This window comes from Neopelma chrysocephalum, unplaced genomic scaffold (assembly GCF_003984885.1).
Source record: "Neopelma chrysocephalum unplaced genomic scaffold, ASM398488v2 Primary Assembly neopelma1_67, whole genome shotgun sequence".
Lineage (NCBI taxonomy): Eukaryota > Metazoa > Chordata > Aves > Passeriformes > Pipridae > Neopelma > Neopelma chrysocephalum.
The window spans coordinates 7,357,842-7,382,614 of NW_020897726.1; the positions used below are offsets into that span (position 1 = coordinate 7,357,842).

A 24,773-nucleotide genomic window follows, 5' to 3' on the forward strand; every position below is an offset into this window, starting at 1 on the left:
TACATTGCACTGCTCTTAAGAGCTGTAATACGAGATTGATGATGTTTACTGTAGTACACTGTTTAAAGCCACAAAGGCCCACTATTCATTAGTTACAGGCTAAGAAAGCCTATAAAAATCTCTTTCTTTGCCTGGAGTTACATAGCAGAGATGCTTCAGTGTAAAACAACAGTTAATGTCAAAAGTCACTAGAGACTGGTGCTGCCCCCGCTAGTAGGCCTTCTACCAAAGCTCAGAGCTTGACAGCTAATATTATCTGACAAAGGTACCATTAAGCATTCAGTTTCCATAGGGATGAATCACTGAATCACTCAGTGATAAAGTTCAAATCATTTGGTTCTCTTTCCTCCCCCTCTGTGATTCTAATATAGTGGTTAAAAGAACGTTTTACAGTTATCATGAAGGCAAGTTTTAGCATTTCCATGATCTTTACCTACTCCAGAGAAGTAGTGCTTACAACTTTTTTTTCCCTTAACATGAATCAGTAGTTCTAATCAGACATTTAGAACCAGACATTAGCATAATTATAACTGTTTCACTTTGTAGCAAACAAGTCTTTTCAATTACAAATGTACTGGGTAGTAAAAAGGCTCAATCTGTGCTCTTGGCTAGACTCTGTAAAACTATGCTACTGGTCTGGCACGCAATCTCTTTTCTATTCATACCCTGCTAAATATTCATGTTCTCGCTGATTTACACACTCTAGGAGAAAAACACAACAACAAAATGATAAAAACAACCCAACCGAAAATCTGATGCAAACTACAGAGCTCTGCAGCTCAAGTCTCTCTTCCCATACCCTCACCTAATGGAATTGACTGGCCATTCTATTTCTATTACTAGACAGCAATATGACCTTAAAAGGATATCTTCTATTCTTCTAATGTATCTCTGTGAGGAATGTTTGGGATTTTCTTTATATTCAGGCCATATATAGATTAGAAATAATAGATATGCTGAGCGTGTCAAACAGGTTTGCACTCCTTAAGACCTCTAGAAATACACTGTTAATAGGTTGGAAAATCCATTTAACTGCTGGAATATTTGTAAATCTATGAAAATCTGTAGATCATACAGATCCAAAACCTAAGCATTATTTTCTCTTAGTGTATTTTATCCTCCAGCTTATACCAGATTCTATTTGAAAGCACCACTTTCATTTTCTGCTTGTCCTGAATTAAGTTTCCAAACACTCAGCTGTGATTAATTTTTTCAATTTTTGTCAACAGAAAAATAATAAAAAATCATGATTAGAGATTAGTATTAATATTAATGTTGACAACTCCACAATAAGTATTTTTTCTTTTTTCAGTTCATTGCTGCAAATTATAATTTACCTTACAGCCACAGGACCTACTGCTATAAAACTATTTCAGACAAAGGGTGAAATTATACCATTAATTTATAAGAAGAATTCAACTAAAATGAACAGGAAAGTCTACATACTAATGCTACAGCATAAGCCAAAATTTAGATACTAAAAAGTGACAACACATGGTATATTTTAAGTGATTACATGGTATTTTAACACACGGTATGACAAAGTAGAAAATAAACCTATAAAATAATATGCCCATAATTATATACAGTAAATACAAATGACTTTGAATATACAAACATGCAAGTACCGTACACCTATCAGATCATGCTCTCTCCCTCCTAAATCATATAGAACATAGTCTTTCACACATGTAGTTTTTATTGCAGGAAGTTCATGGAAAATTCCCTACACTATAATCATCACCTGCTCCTCTGTCTCTCCTCCTTCTCATTGCACCAATTCCTGACACCAGGGGAGGCAACTAATCTCCATTTCATCCTATGGTTTGTGCACTGAGCTCTTCAGAGCTCTGATAAGGCTTGCATAACTTGCTACCGTGAAACAGTTTTTACACTGTAAGCTAAAATCAATCCTAGGAACTTAGTTTTTCTGTGCTTGTGTTCTGAATGCACATTCATGCATACATTCTCGTATTCTAATCATGTGATACCAAACTGGTATCACCAAATCTGGGGAATGGCTGCTTATAATCTTTACTGAGGCAAAGGTATCAATGATCTTATAGTACAAAGTTGCCATTGTAAGCTAACTACGGGTAATGAAACATCAAGATACTTCAACAACATGTGGTCACGTAACCATGTAATGAATTTTTACTCTGACAGATGCCTACTGTTTGCATGTCCTATCATATCGAATGTTTACTTTCCATATTAGAGCCTGATCCCACAGATCTTCTATAGACAGACCAGCTATGTATATTGAAGTATATTTGATCTCAATGAGGACATTTTTCTCCAATTCACAGATCAAATTCAAAGATATTTTTTAATAGGTAGAGGTGTTGTGCTTTATTGACTCAGGTCCCTAATTAAAAAAAAACATTTCTAACTTCCCATGTCAAACACTCATTCCCAACAGTGAGGGAGACTTGGATCATTCTTGGCTTTTCAATATTCACTAACATTATAGAGCCCACAGCCCATACTAACTATTCTTTGTTTGAATTAGCTTGTTTAGTACAGATAATTCACTCCATCTATATATCTCCAGGTATCCTCAGTATATATCATTTGTTTTTCTCAGATCTGATGCTAATCAAGGGATGACAGTATAGAAAAGATTATTTTAACTACAGAATGTACAATCCTTACTCCTCATCTTTACGAGTGCTAGATAGAGAAAATTTAGTTAAAAACTCATCAAATTAATACTATTAGCAAGATTAAAAAATAATTTCTGCAATAACAGTCACCTAGAACCATATTTTTATAATGCAGCTGTCTCAAAACTGATTCTTAAACTCAGAAACAGAACATTTGATGACTTGTGGAAATAAACATATAAAATTAACTTTAAAAAAGAACATACATTCTAGCTTGTCTTCTGGTCTTCCTCTTTCTAGCAGTGACAAATAGCAAACAATATCTTTCAGCTGGATCGTGTCGGGTAAATGTAAGTTGGCAGGAGTAGGAGGTCTGGATGTAGAGGTACCTTTGTTAAGTCTCAGACCTGGAAATAACCAATAGCCTTTCTTAGTCTTCACATATGATACAAGCAGAAAATGAAAACATAACTCATACATTCACGCATCTTTGTTTTATGTGAATCTCAAATTACTTCTTCATCCAAAGTTCTAAACAATTTGTGTTCATAGTTTATCTAGCAAAGGTAGAATTTAAATGATAGTGAGGTTTTAAAGTGTTGTACAAATAAAGCAAACTATCAAAATACCAACCCATTTATGGGAATGACATAACCTTTTATTCATTTGCATTGATCTGATGTCTTTTGGCTATAAACCGATTTGGTGAATAATTTTAATCTACTACACTACATGTTAAGTATTGAAACAATCCCTGCCCAACTCTGTATCCATTGCCTTGTGCTTGTAGAATCTTCATTTAATTTATAGATTGACACCAACTATGGTAATTGAAGATGTTTTAGTGTCAAACTCTGCTAACACCCAAGTGTATTGTTATCCCAAAACCACAGCCAGATGCATGTCAGCGCAGTACATATTTAAAACACAGAAGCCTCAGTGACAAACTACTGAGGAAATAAACACAGAATTTAAATATGTGCTCAGACATTATGATTAACAGCAGTTCCAGTGTACCACTTAGAATACAAGTTTCGAAACTGCCAAACTTCTTTTGTTTCAGGACAACGTTAGTATGACCAGTCCTGATCATATTACTGGAATCTGCAGGATCAAAGTGGGAAAAACTGGGAAGGACAGCAGAACACGGACAAAGCAGTAATAAAACTTTCTTTACAAGTTGTTACGCTTCTTTCTGATTTTAGTGATGTTAAAGATGAAACTTTGCAAAAGGATATGCTGTTCATAAAAATTTTCTGTAACTAATTCAGTACAGATTCATCATTGCACACATAACCTGAATACATAATTTCTCTCATCCATTTGTCTTGAACAAGTTAATTACTGTAGCAAATGGAAACAGAATTTCGGTGTGGTTTTTTTCACTGCCCTATTTTTACTTTTAAATACTTCATTGCAATCTGAAGACATCTTTAAAAGTCTACATGTTAAAAGGTAGTTCTGTATGTTAAAACAATACATGTCTACACATGTTAAAACAATAAAATTTTGTAAATAAGGGCAAATTGCCATGCAGAAAATGTATCTTGGAATCAAGTCCATGTTCATGGTTTCAGGTAAATAATAAACTGAAAATAAATATTTAAATGAATAAAAATGTTTAACAGGGCAGTGTTCTATTTAATGAGCTTGCATGTCAGTTAACTGTCATTAAAATTAAGACATTATAAAATGTTATCCAATTCAGATGATAGCTTTAATCACAAAATTTACACAAATAGTTTGCATTCCAGTCATGTGAATATTATTCACTGAATAAAAAGTATTTCAAAACTTGGGATAACTCTTTTCAAAAATATATAGTCCTGACATCCAAATGAGAAGAAATACAAATTTTTAGGTATCTTTTAACTTATCATCAGCTGCAAGGTACAGGTTAAATTATTACTTCTTAAACAGAGGTGGGAGAGGTTGACTGACACGTTCTGACTTACAGATGACTCACAGTGCTGCTGCTTACCTGGCATCTGTTTCCATCTCTCTTCAGACACCTTAACTGAAAATACAATTTATAAACAGACATGAGTGGACCAAAAGACAGTAAGTGAAAAACAAACATGTACCAGAAAGATTGATAAACTCTACTACTTTTCTTGTCATCTTCTCTAGCTCTATGTATCTTTTCATTTTCCAGAAGAATGTCAAATGTTTCTGTCAAATTTATTTTGCAGTACCAGTCAGGTTTTTTTCACTATTAGCAACATTTAAAAATTACTAGATATCCTAAAACAAAAGTTTGCATAATTGCCATTTGCACATCAAAATGTATTAATGCACAGTTTTTCCCTTTAAATGTTACAAATTATCAAGACACAACATTTAGTTTAAATCTCATGCAATTGAATTACAATATAAACAGTATATTTTCAAGCACAAATAACTCTTTCATGAGGTGAACTGAATTGCCTCTCTGAACATGTTTTGGATATAACAATTTATCAAACAGTCCTCCTGGTATTAGGTTATATACAAATGGAAGATTCCTAAGCTGGTATTTTGTTATATTATTTCTAAAGTCCTTAGTAACTGAAAAAGATGAAAACTAACTACAAAGTGGGAAATGTTTGTGCAGAAGAAAAAAATGTTTGGAAGAAGCATTAGAGTAAGAAACTTAGCATGCAGTTTAAACAATAACAATAATAACAACTTTAACAATGATGTTATAATAATTATCATTATTACAATTTTATCACACATAAGAATAAAATATATGAGAGAGAATTACAGTAAAAATGAAGAAATTCGAGTATGGCCTATACTGGGCAGAATTTATCTGTAAATCTGGCAATGACCTAAAACCAGTTATTATAATTTCTACATATGAAGTGTCAAAACCATAGAAATACAATACCAGAATGATAAAAGATGATTTTTTTTTAAAATAAAAGCTGCTAAGTATGTAGGATTACTAACAACAGAATCACACCTAGACAATTAAAAGAAACAGCAGTAACTGGGCACAGAAACAACAGATCTCCATCAGGAGCCTCGGGCATGAAGCTCTGAAGGCTTCTACTTGTTTATACAGTAGAGTAGGCAGCAAGATCATGTAACCATAGCAATCTGATTAGCATTAACATGACAAAGACCGTCCACTTGGTGTCTCAGCTGCATCATTATTATGAATTAAAAAGATTAAACCATTTAATTTCCATTTCTTTTCACAGTATTTCTTATCATGATTGAGTTAGTTTCTCTAATTTCACAAATACCAGAAAAATCTCCCCCACCAGCATATAGTTTAGAACTCCACATATTTATAGCTATTAGAAGTAAAACAGCAGAGTGAGGGAACCTTTAGCTCTTATATTACTGTGATTTTTATCACTTACCTCCAGAAAGGTGCTGTGGCTTGTTTTTTATTAATGGGCTGCAGTGAGATATTTTGTTGCTAAATGATGTAAAAAGATGCTCAACAAAATCATCTGGTAACTCTGCCTCCAGAAAAGTCTTCATGAACAGCTTGAACCCCTCTAAATCAATTGTCTAGAGGGAGGGGGAAAAGAAAAAAAAATGTGAATGTTTTGTAAAAAAATTCATACTAATCCATCAAATAATATTCTGTTAACAAAAACTTTGGACTGTATTTGAAACAATGATTTCTGAAGATATAGACTGGTACAGCTATTCTTGAAAGTGATTATTGAATTAAGTATTACTTTGAAAACTGACAGTATTGCTACAATATCTCAGTATGAGATAGCCCAGAGTAAATTCAGAGCCCTTATATCAGACCCTGAAATCAAGTTTCATGCTCTCTAGTTTGTTGATTAGAATGTGGCTTAACAGCACATACAAAACTGCAACTAAAGGCACCTATGGAGCTCACAGGGATGTACTTAGCATGTCTTATCTTTTCTATGATTAGACAAAAAGCAGGGGATTTTTGGATGCCTAATTCAGAGAATTGAAGGCCTTCAGTCTCTTCCTAGGTGGCAATATGTTCTGCTAGTGTTTGTCAAAGAGTTACCAATCACCCTATTTTAAATAGGGTAGGTCCCAGTAGTCAAATGGGAGTGCTGAGACATACAGCATTACTTACAGGGGGAAAAAAACAAGTTGTTGGTTCAAAACTTTTGTCATTTACTTTAATTTGGCTTTGCTTTTGCCATCAAGGTAAGAACTGATTAATAAAACTCCATTGATGACCGATCCTGTTAAGACAGCATTGTCTGTTTTAAATAAAAAAATGAATCGCAAAATATCTCAAGTTGGAAGGGATACATAAGGACCATTGAGTCCAACTCCCTGCTCTTCACAGGACTACCTGAAACTAAACCATATGACTAAGAGCATTATCCAGATGCTCCTCAACCTCTGACAGACTTGGTGCCATGACCACTTCCCTGGGAAGCCTATTCCACTGATTGACCACTGTCTCAGTGAAGAACTGTTTCCGGATGTCTAATCTGAACTTCCCCTGATGCAACTGCGTTCCATTTCCTCATGTCCTGTTGGTATCGGGGAGAGATCAGCACATCCCCCTCAAGGAAGGTTTAGACTGCAATGGGGTCACAGCAATGTGAAGCATTATGATCCCATCCTGCTAATATCGAACTACTAAAGATAAAGTTGTCCTGAAAGATACCGACACAACTGCATACTTATCAATGGCGCTACTCATTAAATATATGATTTTAAAACAGCTTATCATTATTCTGTAAAAAATAGTGTTATTGTCTTTGTTTCTATATCAAACAGAACAGCAACTTGTCATCATTAAAAAATTAAGAGATAAAGCCAAATTATACCACAAAATTGACTTTGAGAGTTCTCCCCATGCTTCAGGAAGACTCCACTTCTCCATAGAAAACTCTAGTGTTAACTCCTTTAGTTTAAGAATCATCTTGAAACCATGCCACAAAAAAGAAAATCAAAACTAAATTTTCCAAACGCCTCAGTGAATTTGACATCTGAGTCACAGTATAAATAATTTTTTACAATTATTTTAAAATCATTTTAACACTCTGGAGCAGAGATTTCTCTTCCCCTGACTTCTTTGACTTTTTTTTTTAACATATTTATGAGATGTAAACATTTTATGCCCACATGAAACAAGGTTTTTCCATTAAGACCAAGACTTAACTGCCCCAGGTTAATGTTTTAAATGTGTATCAATATCCTTATGAGGGACCAGCAGCATAGATTGCAAAATTTGACTGCTCTTGTGCAAGTCATCATTATTAGGAATGAAAGCTTGGCAAAGCGGTATCTATGCTGAGCTTCTAATACAGAACTTGGTTGGAGAAAGAAGTTCAGTGAAACTAATAAAACTCTCACCTCTTGAAGATTAAAATAGCAGAGACCCAAAAAAATAGTACCAACAATGGTCAAGCTGGGTGTAAAATGGAAATAATCAACTTGGACATGGACTCACTATCTTTGTCTCATCATAGAATTTTGGCCACACTTTTACTTTGGCAAATCATATTCTGTTTCACTCATGCTACAAACTTCACATTTTTTCTCTCTAATAGTTACTGACATTTAATTCACTGTTTATAAATTATCAAACCACAACGGCAAAACAACTTGTATCAGTATCCAAGTAAACCGGTGATTAGTCTACACTATATAAATGTAATTTTTAATGGCAAGCATAACAAATACATTAATCACTAAATCAACCAACTTTAAAAATGTGAAATTGCTTTGTTAGATTGCGCATTAATGAAATGTGCATTAGCTATTTCACTAAATCATATACACAAAAAAAGAATAGCTAAGTGAAAAAGGAAAGCAAAACCATGGATGGACATGTAAAATATCTTTTCATTACATCAATACTTTCTTTATTTACTTTGTCTGTGGATTTTATGTGTATAATGCTAAAAATATTCTTTGAATATTTTTAATGTCTGAGTGACATTGGTCCTCCAAGCTGCCAGCCATAACTAAATCCCTAATGCTACATTTTTTCCACTTTTGAGTTCAGAATTATGCCTGGTAGATATTTAGATAAATAAATAAGGTTAAAATTCTGTGCTTCTTCTTACTGAAGTCTTTCTTTCTCAAAAACCTTCAAAATTTTCAATATTTTGTAATGATGGTCAAACTATAACTTATGCCAGTGTCCTCCAAAATGTATGTTCCAAACTGCCTCATGTTTTCTGTCCAGAAAAGACAAGAGATAGCAAAGAAACACATGACTTGGTTGCCACATCCTGTTATTATATTTGGCATCCTGACTGCCAACAATCATGGTGCTTAGCAAAGAACAAAGGAAAGTGGGTGGTTGTTCCACAGCCAGATTTCTTCAATTGAAAGTGCTTTATCCTCTGTTCTATCATGCTCTGTGACCTGTAGTCCCCCAGGGAAGAAGCAACATTTCATACAAACAGACTTCAGGCATTGCTCACCCAAAAGCTTTTAAACTATGTTGAAAGTTAGTTAGTGTCACAGGGAATCTGTCGTGGGGTCTTGGTCCATGGGGGAAGAAAGACACACGACACGTAAAGGTAGTGAGACGAAGAGATGTCTGCCTGCTCAGCGTGGCAGGCAGCCTTTTATTGAGCTAACTAACTTCACACACAACACAAACATATTCCTACAACAACATCCAGGAATCCAGCACCTGCACATTATCAAACCGTCTCAACCCTGTACTCCCTGCAACCCAAGGCCGTGTCCATGGAAACATCTAACCAGCTCCACTGCTTGCATGGAACACGGCCTCAAACTTTAATTGTGGGGCTTCACCCCACAAGTTAGGAGCTGGTAAGTGGTTTGAATGCATTTCATAAATGTTTCAAATAGCCCAAAATTCAGATGCAAAACCACATGCTGTATGTAAAGAATGTGCAAAACCAGTCCTGCCCAAGGGAGATCTATGTGTAGAGCCTTGTGTTTAGGTTCTTGCCTAAAACCACAAAATCTGTGATTCTAGTACTCCATAGCTGAAAAACATTTTAGAGGACCAAACATAATCAGTGAAGATTATCCTATTAGAACTGAACTCTAAAGCAGTACAGTCATTTCTGGATATATGTTTTTGTAAATGTATATACAGTAAATAATAGAACTAAGCTAGACTACAGCAGATCTAGAAGTAGTTTAGATTATCCATCTAGCTTTCCAATGAAAAAGGGGTGAGCTTCAAAAAAAGCGGCTCACTTTTAAATTGATTTCAGTGCTTTCTCTATCATCTCTCTCTTTCTGTAATATACATAACCAATTACATGACTGTAGAAAAATGGAATAATTTCTCAGAAGAAATCCTGTGAGGACCACTGTAGAAAACACTGAGAGGTGTTAGAGTATTCTTATGAGTCAGAGGTTTTAGTATTAAGTATAGTTCATTCAGAACAGAACACTTAAAGATACAAAACATTTGCTCAGCTTAATTTAAAATAACTTTCACAGGAGAGTGAACAACACACAATATTATAAACATTTCTCTATTCTGCAATTATACACTATTTTTCTTTTTCCTCATGGAACTTTACCCTTCTGAAATATGGAAATGCTGCAGCAAGCAGCTACCCCTTCTTTAATTACTAACATTTCTCCCCAGCCCCAACCACTTTTCAACGGTACTGCACAATGTTTTGGTAAGCAAGACAAGAAAATAAGGAAAGCAGAGGACAATAATTTTCCATCTTTACATGCATCATGCTCAATATGCTATGTAAACCACAATATCTTCTTTTTAAATCTCATTATCAGAATTTTTCAGATGAAAAGTTCAATAAATTTTGATATGGTTTGAAAATAATTTATGTTAATGAATTCTCAAACATTAATTAAACACTTCGGATCAATAACATCAGAATAATATACAAGCCATAATGGTGAATGTTGTTTTCTTAAGCATGCAGGCTAATTGCTTAATTTTCAACAGTTGCTTGCCTTCCAGAAGCTCCAGCTGAATTTAAATGAACCTGAGACAGAAGGATTTAGCATTTCAGAAGGCATTTTCCATGACGTTTCCCAAGTGAGGGGATGAGAGCATGAGAGGATGTACCAAACTGACAACAATTAGCCTGGCACATGAATTAATTCATTCCATTTCACAAGAGACTGTAAGGGCATAGGGAGATTATGATCACAAGTTTAGGGATCTCAGGAAAATTTTCAACATAACAGAGAGATAAAATAGGACATAGTTGAATCAGGGGAACATGAAAGAACTTTCAAATAACTTGGCCTAAATCTTCTGAGGAGAGAGGGGAGTCAAAAGGAAGAAAAAAAAAATCTATGCAGTTTTAGCTTTGACTCTAATAAAAAGGGTACCAAAATCCTTGCTTGTAGGTCACAGGAAGGTATGGTTTTTTATGCTAGTCATATATAACTGGATTCCTATTTTTATATATCAAACATCTGATTCACCAAGTTTATTGGAGCTCCTGTTCTTATGTCTTACAAAAAGAAACTTTACAAAATAAGACTTTATAAATCTTTATAATCTTCTGTATTACTGGGTAATAAAACTTCATTTGGTAATGAAACATTTTGATATAAGCCCAAAGAAGTACACATTCAAAAGCCCCATTGAGTTTCAGCTAATTTAAACCATAACATCCTTATAAAATTAATTTTGTTAATACATTTAGAAGTAGTCATTATTACCATACCTAGGTAGCCTCATCTCCTCGGACGGTAAGATTGACGGAGAGATAGACAACAGGTTAGCGAAGGCATATAGTGCTTTTGGAAAACTCCATAAAAGAGTATGGCATAATAAACACTTGAAGAAAAGTACCAAGGTCAGTGTTTACAAAGTCATAGTGCTGTCTACTCTCTTTTTTGGATCTGAATCATGGGTCATCTACCGCCACCACCTGCGTCTCCTAGAACGCTTCCATCAACACTGCCTCCGTACAATCCTAAACATCCACTGGTCAGACTACGTGACCAATACATCTGTTCTTGAACAAGCAGCAGTCACAAATATTGAGGCCATGTTGCTGAGAACACAGCTGCGTTGGGCAGGACACATTTCCAGGATGAAGGACCACCGCCTCCCTAAGATCGTGCTCTATGGTGAACTTGCCACCGGCTGCCGCATGAGAGGAGCCCTGAAGAAAAGATACAAGGACTCCCTGAAACAACATCTCAGCCTTGGCCATATTGATCACCATAACTGGTCTACTCTGGCCTCAAATCGGGAGGCCTGGAGACACACCATCTATAACGCAGCTGTTTCCTTTGAGAACGCACGCAGGATCACTCTTGAGGAGAAAAGACAACACAGAAAGAATCGTGTCTTGCAGAATATACCACCTAAGGAGTCTTTTTGCTGTGCCTCTTGCAATCAGATATGTCTATCTCATATTGGCCTCATTAGCCACCAGCGTGCTTGTAACAAACGTGGATAGAGCCTTCCTAAATCTTCGTTCACGAAGCCTAGCCATGATGATGATGATGATGATGATGATATTTATAGATGTTATAATTAGTTCCAATTAACTGAATTTAAAAAAAAAGGTATATATCCACCTTAGAGAAAAGGAAAGGAGAAGAGACAGAAGGCATAAGCAACACTGCATAATTTTAACTTTAAAATTATTTTTAAAAAATAAAAAGTGTAAACCAATAAACATCTTTCATCTTTTCTGAAAGCAAACATGAAACTGGACTCACTATGGCTCAATGCATAGCGAAATTAAAAATGCTCATCTTTTCCTACATGATAAATTGTCAGGGAAAATCCATAACATTTAATTAACCATCCACAAAATTTCAAAATTAATCCGAGCCCTAAACTGCCAACAAGCATTTGATCCATAAGTATTTCTTTTTCCTGTAAGCTCCTTCCAAACTAATAAAGAAGAAACAAACCAAAGTTTCTAATGGGGTCTAAGTCACTGACTGGCCACAGAAAAAAGGTTCTCATTATACATATTCACAAAAAATAAAAACCATCTACAAAAAAAAAGGCACTGTGCACCAAGTGCAACTGAGACTATCATTTCCTTCTGAAAGCATAGAAAAAGTGACAGATTTTCCTGCTTGTGGGCAAAAATCTCCTAGTAGTCACCTCACCAGTGGGAATTACCTTGGTTGATTTCCCCTGTTTGCCTGAGGAAATTCAAACTTATGTCTCTTTCTCTAAAGAGCATCCAAATACCAGGAAAGAGCTGAAGATTCACTGAGGGGAAAAAAAGAGGTTTCTGTACTGTCTATGCCAACAAAATTATTAAATATTTATTTGTAAAAATGTGACCGAACTAAGTACTGAAATACTCCTTTGAATGAGGAAATGAACTGAACATGTTTAAGAGATCAGGCTACTAAGAGAGAGGTATCAAAACAGATGCCAAAATGTTTCAGCTGTTCAGGCAGTACTTCTGGACACACGGAAAAATTCAAGATACTTAGGTAAATTTTATAGAAAATAGCTGAGACAAGTTTTTTATTTCTTTTCTTTTTTATATTGCCATACCAGAGTTGGGTGCTACCTTTAATCAGAGTGGAAAGAACCCATTTTGAATCTATGCCTATGCTGAAAGAAACAGAACAAATATATGTATGGCATATAGATAAATAAATATTCATCTATACATACTATTACATACAGTATTAAACAAAGCAGCAAACAGCAGTTGTAAGTCGCTCAGAGAGGTAATTCAGTGCCTCAGGACTATAACATGTCATCTCATATCCTGCATATATTTCACAATGACATTTTGGCAAATATGCATTAGTCCAAAACACCTAACAGTTGCGGGTATTTAAATGTTAATGTCATGAACAGATTACATACAAAAAGTTCCATTAGTGTAAACAACTCACTGTTACTTCCTTATGTTTAAAAACAGTAGAAGCAGTTTTCATAACAGTGAAACAAGGTAGACTAAATCTGTCTTATTTCCAGATACTATGAGAACATTCCTGTTGTGATGTCTGACTAAGAAAATATAGACATACATGCCCAGTTCTTCAGTTTCAAGTGAAATCTACTTGTTGAAGAACCCATATCCAACCAATACGTTGTGGTGAAAATTTTTCTGAACCTTACGGCTTATGGCATCCTTGACTTTACAAGGAAGCTACAAACAATTAGGATTTGCTCTGCCAACTTCAATAACTTTGAAGAAAATTCCTTCCCTCAATTAGGCCTTTTAGAACCAGGATAAAACAGAAATAATTAGGCCAAGAATCATCCTCATAATAGTATTATTAAAATAATACAATAAAAAACAGTTTCTCAAGGAACTCAGTAACAATGTCTTACACATTTTGCAAAATACAAGAATATAATACTAAAGCAACACTAGCTATATGGATATAAAAAGTGGCAGCTGCAAAAGGTAATACCATATAGCACCTGTTTTGTCTAAAATAAAAATCTGGAAAGAGAGAGAGAGAGAGAGAGATGATGCCATTTGTGGACAGACTGGATTATGTGGGGAAGTAACATCTGGGCCAGGTAGGCACAGGGGGAAATAGCAGTGGCTATCAATCCTTCTTCCAAACTTGTTAGCTGTCTCCACTGCAACTCTGCTGTAAAGGAGGTATCACTGGCTAAGTGTAAATGGCGTGGAGAGGAAGGCTGGAAATGAGCTTCAGACCCCAGATTTAGACTCTTGAGAGATTTCAACCACATCTAAAAACAACCTTTTTTGAGCAGCTGCCTGATGTTATTAAGAAAAATGGTGATGGAGCAGACAAAAGGAGTTTTTTCCAAGTTATAAAGAATAATCTGCACTCAGTGGAAGAACTGAGGTAAGATCTAAAAGAACACTGTTCTCCACAGAACACTGTATTTCCTTCATCCCCATCTGCTAAAAGCTCCTGGCAAACTTCTTAATGGCTCACCAAGCGTTCTGAGATGTTTACCTATTTTTCTATAATAATAAATTTAAAACTCCAATTACGCAGAAAATTCTTTAGCCTGGGCTTTTATTGTCCTTCTCCACCTCAGGAAACCTCTCCTATGAAGACAAGCTGAGAGAGCTGAGGTTGTTCAGCCTGGAGAAGAGAAGGCTTCGGATGCCCCATCCCTTGAAGTGTTCAAGGCCAGGCTGGGTGGGGCTCTGAGCAACCCGGTCTAGTAAAAGGGGGCTCATGGCAAGGGGCTTGGAACTAGATGATCTTCCAGCTCAAACCATTAGGTGATACTATATTTCCCTGAATCTGAAAACTGGTTTATCCTTCTTAACATACCACAGAAAATCCTATGACAGCAAGCACACATAAAAAGATACATTTGAACAAATGACAATCATTGAACCAGAAAAAAAAAGTTACTAAGGAATCTTAACTGCAAAGAGTTGGAAGTCACAAAGAGGTTAAAGATCTGGCAACTGATCACATAAAAATACAGTTTTCAGGATAAACTACATTTTTCAGGAGAGTTTCCAGGATGACACTGATTACGCTATCTAAAGGATTAACAACTATGAAGAAATTAAAACATTAAAATTCATTTTGGATGTAGAGGCATTAAAAATCTCACTTTATTCGTGGTTAACAAAGTAGTCTGGAATTTTATTCTCCTGCTAATGCACAGAATACTACTGAACTGAAAATAAAGCAACAATTATTTTCCATAGTGCTATCATGACCATATATGAATTTCTTTTCAGTTACCCAATGTATCACATACATATGTGATAAGATGCTTTTTACCTTATCAACACCACTAAAGAATGCATATATCTTACTTCTCTTTCTACTGTAAACCAATGGCATAAAACAAAGCTCTTGCTTCCCACTCTTTAGTTTCTTTTGAATCCCAGATTCCCAGAATATGAGGGACTCAAAGGAAAAAAAATGGACATCAGTCTATGCTTAACATGCTTTCAAAAATCTCTAGTGACTATGATAAGAGTTCTGTTTCTTCTCAAGCACTCGCTGATAAGTACGTTACACTAATATAGTGCTAGTTCATAGAGGGTGTCTTTCAGTCTCAGGAAAAACAGGAATTGAAGGACTGCTTTCCCAGTAGCAGTTATGACTATGTTTGGCAAAAGACCAGACAATTTCAGGTGGCTTCTCATTTTGTATCAGAGATATACAGACCAACACTCAAATAAAACCACAGGTCTTGCTCAGGTCTCCGTATTCTGTTTATGGCTACAACAGGCTATGGAGATGCCATAAAAGCTTGATTCTGTCCCAAGCAGCTGAATGGCTTCTACTACATTGTACAACAGAGAGAAAGAAGTTGAACTCCACCTACAAATACTGTGTGTATTTGACTTCTTTCTTTCTCTTACAGCAGTTAAGCTGTGAAATTTTATCATTTGCTTTCCTGCTTTACTGATGTACAGAGAAATGTAAGATCAAGAAAAAAACCAAGTATGCATATTTTAAGATTTATGCATATATGTGTATGTTCTGTGCCAACACACAGAACGCTACATGGTATAGACATCACAAGTCAGTATATCCTGAAACTAAGAATACACAAAACATGGTTCCTCAGTGAGGAATATACAAGGATATATACAAGTGAACCAAATTCTGGCATCCTTTACTGTATTATAAAGAAAACTATACAGAAGTTTTAACTATGCTCTATAATATTTTATCTACTACCACACTAAGACATTTGAAGAGAAGCAATAATTTAGTAAGAAAGTGGCAGCTTCTGACTCAAGCTCTACCCTAACAACAAACTGCAACTGAAGAGGTCTAATGCTCTTCTATATTTTCCTAGCTGGTGTAAATGCAACGACCAGTTCCACTGGATGACATGTAGAAAGAAGGAAGAGAAGCTCTATCACTTCACTTTCTTTCTCCTCACAAGACACCAAGAAAGCAACTTATTAATAGTCTCTTGGCAAAAGACTTGACATTGTGGATGGGGTAGGGCAGGGAGGGGTAGAATAATAACTCCTTTTAATCCTCCCCATCACGCTGGCCACATAAATGGGAACAAGACATGATCTAGTGTTTGAAATTAATCTCCACCCATAAATTCTTTTAAAATACCACACTCTTTGTTTTTTTCTTCTTTTAGATTTGTAAAAAATATTTCAACATAAGCCGTTGTTTTCATTGTCCTGAAAAACAGAATGGGAGAAGAAAGAAAAAAAAAAGGACAAATCATTTCTTTCAAGAGACTTGCATGAAATATGATTTTTACTTATTACAGTGAAAATTTCAGAGATAATGGAAAGAGAATTATGGTGAAATGTAATTATCAATTAATTACTTTTTAAATTATGTTGCCTGATCTCAAAATGGTGTCAAAAATGTAGAGTTATAATCAGCTTTCATCTACTGACAGTAACAGCTCTGAGTTACTTTTTAGGTTTGGTTAAGTTCCTTTAACTGATTATTTATTTTTAAACAATTTATATTGACCCAAAAAAGAACTATTGAAAAAATTTTCTAGGTTTTTGGGAAAAAAAAAGCAGGGAGCGTATAGAGAGGGTTAATAAGCTAAAACCCATGAATTACTGAGAATACATAATTTTTTGGTGTTTAAAATATATTTCTAATGTTCAAAGGTAGAAAGTCAAATTAATTTTCAAATTCCTCATGAAGACTGGCTTTGTTCATCAGAGTAAAGTTTGATTTAAATTGAAAGTCCTTAGCATTTTCTGATGTAGGCATTTGCTTTAATACAGTTTTTACATAATTAATTTTGAAAATTCTGGTAACCAAATAAAACTAGTTCTTAGCTAAAGCAGCCTCCAAATTCTCATCTGCTGATATGAATGTTTACACACAAAAAAATAAATAAATTTTAAAAAATCACACACTCTCACAGGCTGCCTCTACCAAGTATTCCATATGGTCAAATAATATTTGGATATTACCAATACACAGAGATATAGTACTGCCAAAATTTTCCCTCAGCTCTTCAAAGAACTAAAAGCAACAAAGCATCTGAAATGGAAATAGGAAAATTTTTATGCAATAACTAGATTTTTAAGCATAATCTTCTACTACTTTCTCACGTTATTAAAACAAATTGATGCCAATTACCAAAATAAGTCTGGAATGTATACACCAACCACTGCAGTCTCATCCAAATCTTACATTTGGTTAAAAGAAAAACCAAAGACACTTTATTACCAGCAGTTTTTCTTTAGTACATGATTCTATACCTGCACAAGTTTGTACATCCATAAGTACTACACATATAAATACGTATATTTAATACATTATTTTTACTAAATATGCTATATTTACTATATGAATGTGGTGAGGTTTCTTAAGAAGAAAGAGTGTTAAGGCACATTCTAGAAGCATCTTGTAGGAGATTACCACCCAGGGTCTTTTGAAATTACTACAAACCAAACAAAGTGACAAGTATATAGATTGCATTCTGGCCCAGAAGAATTTGTCATCCAAAAATTACAATTACTACAGAAGTTAGGAAAAATGGAGTAGGTAGCATGGTTCAGACTAAAACCAAATAAAATAGCAAAATGAATAAATCCCTAAAAAAAGTCAGTTATGACAAAAAGTTCAGGTTGAAACAAACAATTTATCTGCTTGTGAAGATTGTGTAAAAACCTACTTACAAACATATCTGAATTATCATTTTCATAATGTGGTTAAAATTAAGAAAAATAATTTTTCTGTACATGTTCCGTATCAGTAGTTTTTTACATATTTTACCTGTAATGACCTTCTCTGCCCATTGTAAACTTTTGTGGAGGTTAGTTCAGCTACATTTACTAAAAATAATTGCTATAGCACTTTTTGTAAGAAAACAGTCATTGTCCATCCCTCCCTCTTTAGTTTTGAAGCATACTTGACAAACTTCCACTTCAGGAATGAACTGTTTTCTGAGATTTAACTAATTTTGAGCCTGACTAACTGGAACTTTCACTTGGAATAATCACTTATACCAAAAGAAAAAGGTTTAAAATGTCCCATTCTATTTGTCAACAACTTACATCTACTTTACCCCAAGTAAATTTACAGGTTTTAGTAAAAGTGTAGCTATGATAATTAAATTAAGTTTGAGTTTCTCCCCATCAGAATTTAAAAGTTTAGTTTAGAAAGAGGTAAGATATGAGCAGGCATCTGCTTAGTTATACATGCATACATTCATATATATCAATACCTGTATTGCATAAGAGGACTTCAAGAAATTTCCATTGGTTGATTAATTCCTGCAATAAATTATAATTTAAAGTATTTTTCTATATTTTTTTTTTCTCTTTGCAGTTTCATAAATATTATCTAGATGTCACCATGCAGGTGAATCAATTGTAGCTGCAGCCATCATCATAAAAACCAACCCAGAAGATAACATATTGTTCTTCAGAATGAAAACAATAAATAAAAAAACCAAACCAAAACACACACAAAAAACCCACTCACAAATAAATATTCTGTGCAAAAGTCTTTAAACTGTCTTTCCTAACGTAACAAGGCTTATAAAGCTTAAACATACAGTACTGTGCAATACAAAAAAGTAGAGCAAAGGAAGGAGAAAGATGGGATCTTAAGGCAGAGAAAGGAAGTGTCAAAAGGAAAGGATGATATCAAGGAGGGACATTAGCGCTGTTAGCATACACTAGGAAAAGGAGACAGAGAAACCACTAAAGATCATAAAAAATGTTCAAAAGCAAACAGTTTTGCAGCAGAAATTGACTATCTGAAACATTTTACACCTCAATGCCCTCAACACACTCCACAGAAAACAGGCTCACAGCCAGACTGCCAGCATCCTTGCCTGGCAGGCTTCCCAACTCTCTAGGTATCCAGGAAGCTTTCCCTAGAAATTTTGCCCAGAGCGCCAGAAAAACACTGAGTTCCCAGTGTCTAAAACATAAACTTTTCTGCTGGTGATATTTGCAAGATGCTACATTTTTCTCTTTCATAGCTAGAATTATACAATTCCAGCTTCCTAAACGTGAAGGACAGGCTTCTCCTACATAATATATATGCTATAGTTCTGCACATCCCACTGACCCTTCTGTAAATTAGTTCCAAATTGAGTTCACTTTGTCACACCATTTGGATAAAAGCAAAAAGATGTGGGTTTTGCAGTACCTTTTTTATAGAAAATTAAATCTTCCTATCTGTAGTGGAAATACTTCACTTTATATATTATAACAAGGCAAGATCTTTAAAGTAAGTTAATATTTTCTGTCACATCAAAGAACATACCTTAGGGAAAAAGCACAAAAAATCCTTTCAAACCATATTTCTGTGTGCTTGAAATTTTAATTAGTTTTCCACGTATGTCAATGGGCCTAAGACACTACCTTTTTTTACAAGTTTTGTCTTGTTCTCAGACCACTATGGCCACAGGAGTACTATTGCAACATCCCAGTAACATATTTCTCCTCTTCATGACCAAACCACAATGATGCTTTGCATTCATCCTGTGATCAACTATATACACATCAATTTATCTAAAAATGCCACTCGTGCCAGAGTACAGCACATTGTACTCTGCATAAGTGCATTTCATTCCATTTACTATAATCCATAAAATCATCAAGCTTTTCCAGTGTAGTATCCAGAATTTCTCAATTTTAGCAACAATTCCTAAATTTGGTTTAGTATGTTGATTCTATTAGTATTCATCTAATTTGACAAAGTTATTAGCTAAATATTGATGAGATTAGTCTCAAGACTGGTCATAGACACACTGCTTTAACCTGAAAACCTTCTCTTTCAAGACCCACCGTAGTCATTCTGCTAGCTTTCTAAAAAAAGTAACTTTGGTAATCTGAAGAAAACTGAGTCCTTTTGTGAACAGGGAGTACTGCTCTTAGTAACACATCCCCAAAAACTCAGCTGGCCTCTGACCCCAGAAAGTGAGGGTTTCCTACAAAACTAATCCTTTCACTCTCTTGACTTTTTCATTGTTCTCATATTCTGGCTGCCTCTTGCCAGAACAGCAGAGAAGGGTCTTTTTAACACCTCTATGCTACAAAGAAAGAATAACTGGGTCATTTAAAAAAACTTGTTCATTTCATTAGTCCTTCTTCCCTAGCTTTTTTCTTTTGTTCATTTTACTTTTATACCTGGTTTTAGGCTACTGAAGCTTCTCAGGAGTAGACTCTTGGGTTAATGATCAGCTCTTTAACCATTTCTCTTGCAATCACTGCAAAGTCACAATCGCTTAAAGCACACTATGTCTTATTCAAATTATTAAATCTATTTTTTAAGCCTGCAATTTTAACCCTGCTACATATAAATGGTATTATATGGTTATATAATCTGCATTTAATATTTTTTCCAAGGCATCCTTTTATAATAATAAAAACCATTACAAGATCTCAGAGGAAGCAGAAATTTCTGTGACAAATATGGAACAAGTCAATTACTTGCTCTTAACTTACTTCTCATATTCAACTCAATTAATGTTAGCAAAATTATGTACTGTGAATGATAAAAATGAAGTTCAGTGAAAAAGTCTGCCATCATAAACGGAGTGCACTCTGCTCTCAGCTTTAAATATTCATCTATTATCTGACAGAATAGCCACATGCAGTATTTATTAACAAGTACATCTCATGGGAAAGCCTACATAATAAAAGATACTGAACCCATGCATAAAAAAAGAAAAAAATCAAATTAAGATTACTTACTTGATTAAGTATATCTTGTTTCTGTAAGGCATGCAAGGAAAGAAAGAAGACACATACATTAGTGCAGTGTCATAATACTAAAGCTCTGTTTTTGTAAAAGAAATAGTCTTGGTGAAATGTTAGTGATTTAAATGAACAGGTTTAAGAGATTAGATAGAATATCCCATTTTTTTGCATTAGAACATAAGTCAAGAAAATGGCTCAAAGTCAACATGCTAGTCTTGATTAGACAGTGCAAGAAATTTACTTTTAAACATGCAGTGACAGTTAACCAAGGAAAAAAAAAATTAAATCTAATGCTTGCCTTTCATTCCTGTGTACTTAAAAAAAAAAATAAAAAAATTGTTACCAAGAAGAGCTGTTAATGCAAGAACTTATCAGAATGAATAAAATGATAAATTATATAAATCCCATAACAAAAAAAAAAAAAAAGACAACAGAAAAAGGTAGGACATCCAAGGAGCTCTGTAGAAGCTTGAGAATGGGTCCACAACAACCTAATGAGGTTCAACAAGTCCAAGTGCAAGGTGCTACTTTGGGTTGGGACAATCTTGAGTATGAGTATAGACTGGGAGACCTCATTGACAGCAGCCCTGTGGAGAAGGACCTGGGGGTTCTGAGGGATGAAAAGCTGGACGTGAGCCAGCAGTCCATGCTTGCAGCCCTGAAGGCCAACTCCATCCTGGGCTGCATCCACAGAGGTGTAGCCAGTAGGTTGAGGCAAGTGCTTTTGTCCCTCTACTCTGCCCTTGTGAGACCCCACTTGAAGTGATGCACCCACCTCTGGGGTCCTCAGCACAAAAAAGACATGGACCTACTTGGGCAGGTCCAGAGGAGGCCATGAAGATGATCAGGGGAATGGAGAACCTCTCTTGTGAAGACAGGCTGAGAGAGTTGGGGTTGTTCAGCCTGGAGAAGGCTCCAGGGAGATATCATTGTAGTCTTTCAGTACCTAAGGTGGGCTTATAAAAAAGACTGACAGGGACTTTTTAGATGGGCAAACAGTGATAGGACAAGCGGAAATGGATTTGAATTAAAATAGGAGAGTTTAGATTAGCTGCTAGGAAGGAATTCTTTACTCAGAGGGTATTGAGGCACTGGAACAGGTTGCCCAGAGAAAATGTGGATGCCTCATGCCTGGAAGTGTTCTAGGACAGGTTGGATGGAGTCTCGAGCAACCGATCTAGTAGGTGGCATCCCTGCTTATGGCAAGGGGGTTGGAACTAGATGATCTTTAAGGTCCCTACCAACCCAAGTCATTCTGTGATTCTAAGAGAAACGCATTAACAACAAAAGGAGGGCTAAGGAGACTCCCCATCCTCTATTGGATGCAGGCAGAATCATGATGATAAAAGATGAGGAAAGGGCACAGGTACATAAGGCTTTCTTTGTCTTTAATAGTAAGACCAGTTGTTCTCGTGGCACCAAGCCCCATGAGTTGGAAGGTGGGGATAGGGAGCAGAATGAAGCCTCCAGAATCCAAAGGGAAATCATTATCCACACCGCTTAAGACACATGTGAGTTTATGGAGTCAGATGGGATCCACCCAAGAGCACTGAGGGATCCGGTGCAAGTGTTTACCAAGCCACTTCCCATCATTTATCAGCAGCCCTGGCTAATGAGGGAGGTCCCACTTGACTGGAGGTTGGCAAATGTGACACTCATCTACAAGAAGGGTTGGAAGGAGGATTCAGGTAATTACAGACCTGTCATCCTGATGTCAATGGCATGGAAGGTCATGGAGGAGTCCATCTTCAGTGCCATCACACGGCACATACAGGAGAACCAGGGGATCAGTACAAGCCAGCATGGGTTTTGGAAAGGCAGGTCCTACTTGACCAATCTAAGCACCTTCTGTGACAAAGTGACCCACTTAGTAGATGAGGGAAAGGCTGTGGTTGTTGTCTACCTGGACTTCCATAGAATTGTTATGATTAATGATGAAAAACCTCTAAAGTCTTTAGAATAGCCTTTGACACTGCATTCTCCTGGAGAAACTGTCTGCTCGTGGCTGGGACAAGTGCACTCTTTGCTGGGTAATAAACTGGTCAGATGGCTGGGCCCAGAGAGTGGTGGTCAATGTAGTTATATCCATCTGGTAGCCGGTCACCAGTAGTGTTTCCCTTAACTCGGTGTTGGTGCCAGTCCTGTTAAATATCCTTGTCAACAATCTGGACAAGGTTATCAAGTGTACCTTGGTCAATTAGGTGGGAGTTTTCATTTCCTATTTTAGGGTAGGAAGGCTCTGCAGAGGGATCTGAACAGGCTGCATCAATCGGCTGAGAACAAAGGTATGAGGTTCAAAAAGGTCAAGTGTCATGTCCTACACCTGGGTCACAACAATCCCATGCAGCACTACAGACTTGGGAAAGAGTGGCTGGAAAGCTGCCCAGTGGAAAAGGACCTGAGGTTGCTGGTTGACAGCAGCTGAACATGAGCCAGCAGTGTGCCCAGGTGGCCAAGAGGACCAAGGACATCCTTGGCAGACAAGAAATTATGATGCATTCAAAAAGGATGGCAACACTAGGACTACAAGCACACAATATTGTGTACTTATTGACCATTTAGATACCACCTTTAGCTCTATCTGCTTTCCTAATTCTTGTTAACCTATTCAATGCTCCCCTCAATGTGAAAAGACTGAAAATAATTAATACAAATAAATCTCAAATAATGAAAAGAATATTTGTAAATCACAGCTTTTCAAGAGGATAGTCTTAACCTACCTATATGTCTTATACCCAGGTATAAAATCCATTCTTAACTACCTATTTGATATTCACTTAGTGAAGAAGGTGAAAGAGCATACATTCAGTAGAATTTGCAGAAATTTTGGTCATCTCTTTTACATTGAAAGCAGAGATTAAAAGCTTCATAAATAAACTCTTTATAATAGATAATTTTCTGATAATCAGATACATCATTTCCCCTAAGCCCAAAATCCACTCACTCGACAAGACATAAAATAACATAAAAAAAACCAAACCCAGATTACTTCAGGTAACAAGCTCCAAATACCAATAGCTTTTCTTTTGTTATTTGCATCCCATTAGATCAGCTTCTGATAAAGAACTGCAATATAGAAGCAATGGAGTGGAGTAAATTCCTGAACCCTTTAAGCAGAGGGAAACTTGAATCAGGAAGTTCCTAAGGCTTTTTCTTAAGTACATAAATATATCTCTCTGCTATTTTTGCCATAGCTCTTCTGTCTCATGTTTATTGGTAAAAAAATAACACCATCCTTTGGTAGAACAAGACTTGAAAAAAAACACTTGGAGTGCTTATAAGATAACAATATAGGAAATAGAGAGTTAAAATGGTAATATGATGGTATCCTCTACAAAACACAGCAACAAAATGGAAGTGCTGCCTATAATATGTGTAAATAAATAGCTGAACTATGACTGATCTCAGCTGGATCAGTCAATTTTTGTCATCTCATTTACAGATAATTAATTATTTACTTCTAACCCATGAAGTCCTCATCCAACCACATAAAATCAACTTGCAAATCAGTCTGTAAAGAGTTTATCCACACAGCAGGTTGAATGCATGACAAAAAATACAGATACACCTGTGTAGAGGCAGTCCTCTTGTCAGAACAGAATAGTCACTCAGTGGCAGAGGAAATCTTAGCCACTTTGCTTTCAGTTCAGCAGCTTATGGCATGAAACTTGAACTAACAAAT

The 24,773-nt window shown here is 35.7% G+C and overlaps 1 protein-coding gene across 8 annotated transcripts in view; it reads right to left on the reverse strand.

Moving 5' to 3' along the window:
* Positions 1 to 24,773, reverse strand: part of DGKB (diacylglycerol kinase beta) — a 394,620-nt gene that overhangs the window by 254,418 nt on the left and 115,429 nt on the right. For 6 of the 8 annotated variants that reach the window (XM_027684707.1, XM_027684708.1, XM_027684709.1 and 3 more), the window contains exons 4-7: positions 21,086 to 21,106; positions 5,960 to 6,113; positions 4,588 to 4,623; positions 2,873 to 3,013 (exon numbers count right to left, since the gene is read on the reverse strand). In XM_027684707.1, coding sequence (XP_027540508.1) covers positions 2,873 to 3,013; positions 4,588 to 4,623; positions 5,960 to 6,113; positions 21,086 to 21,106 — 352 coding nt within the window. The remainder of the gene's footprint in view (positions 1 to 2,872; positions 3,014 to 4,587; positions 4,624 to 5,959; positions 6,114 to 21,085; positions 21,107 to 24,773) is intronic. The other 2 variants (XM_027684715.1, XM_027684713.1) reach the window with 1 other exon arrangement.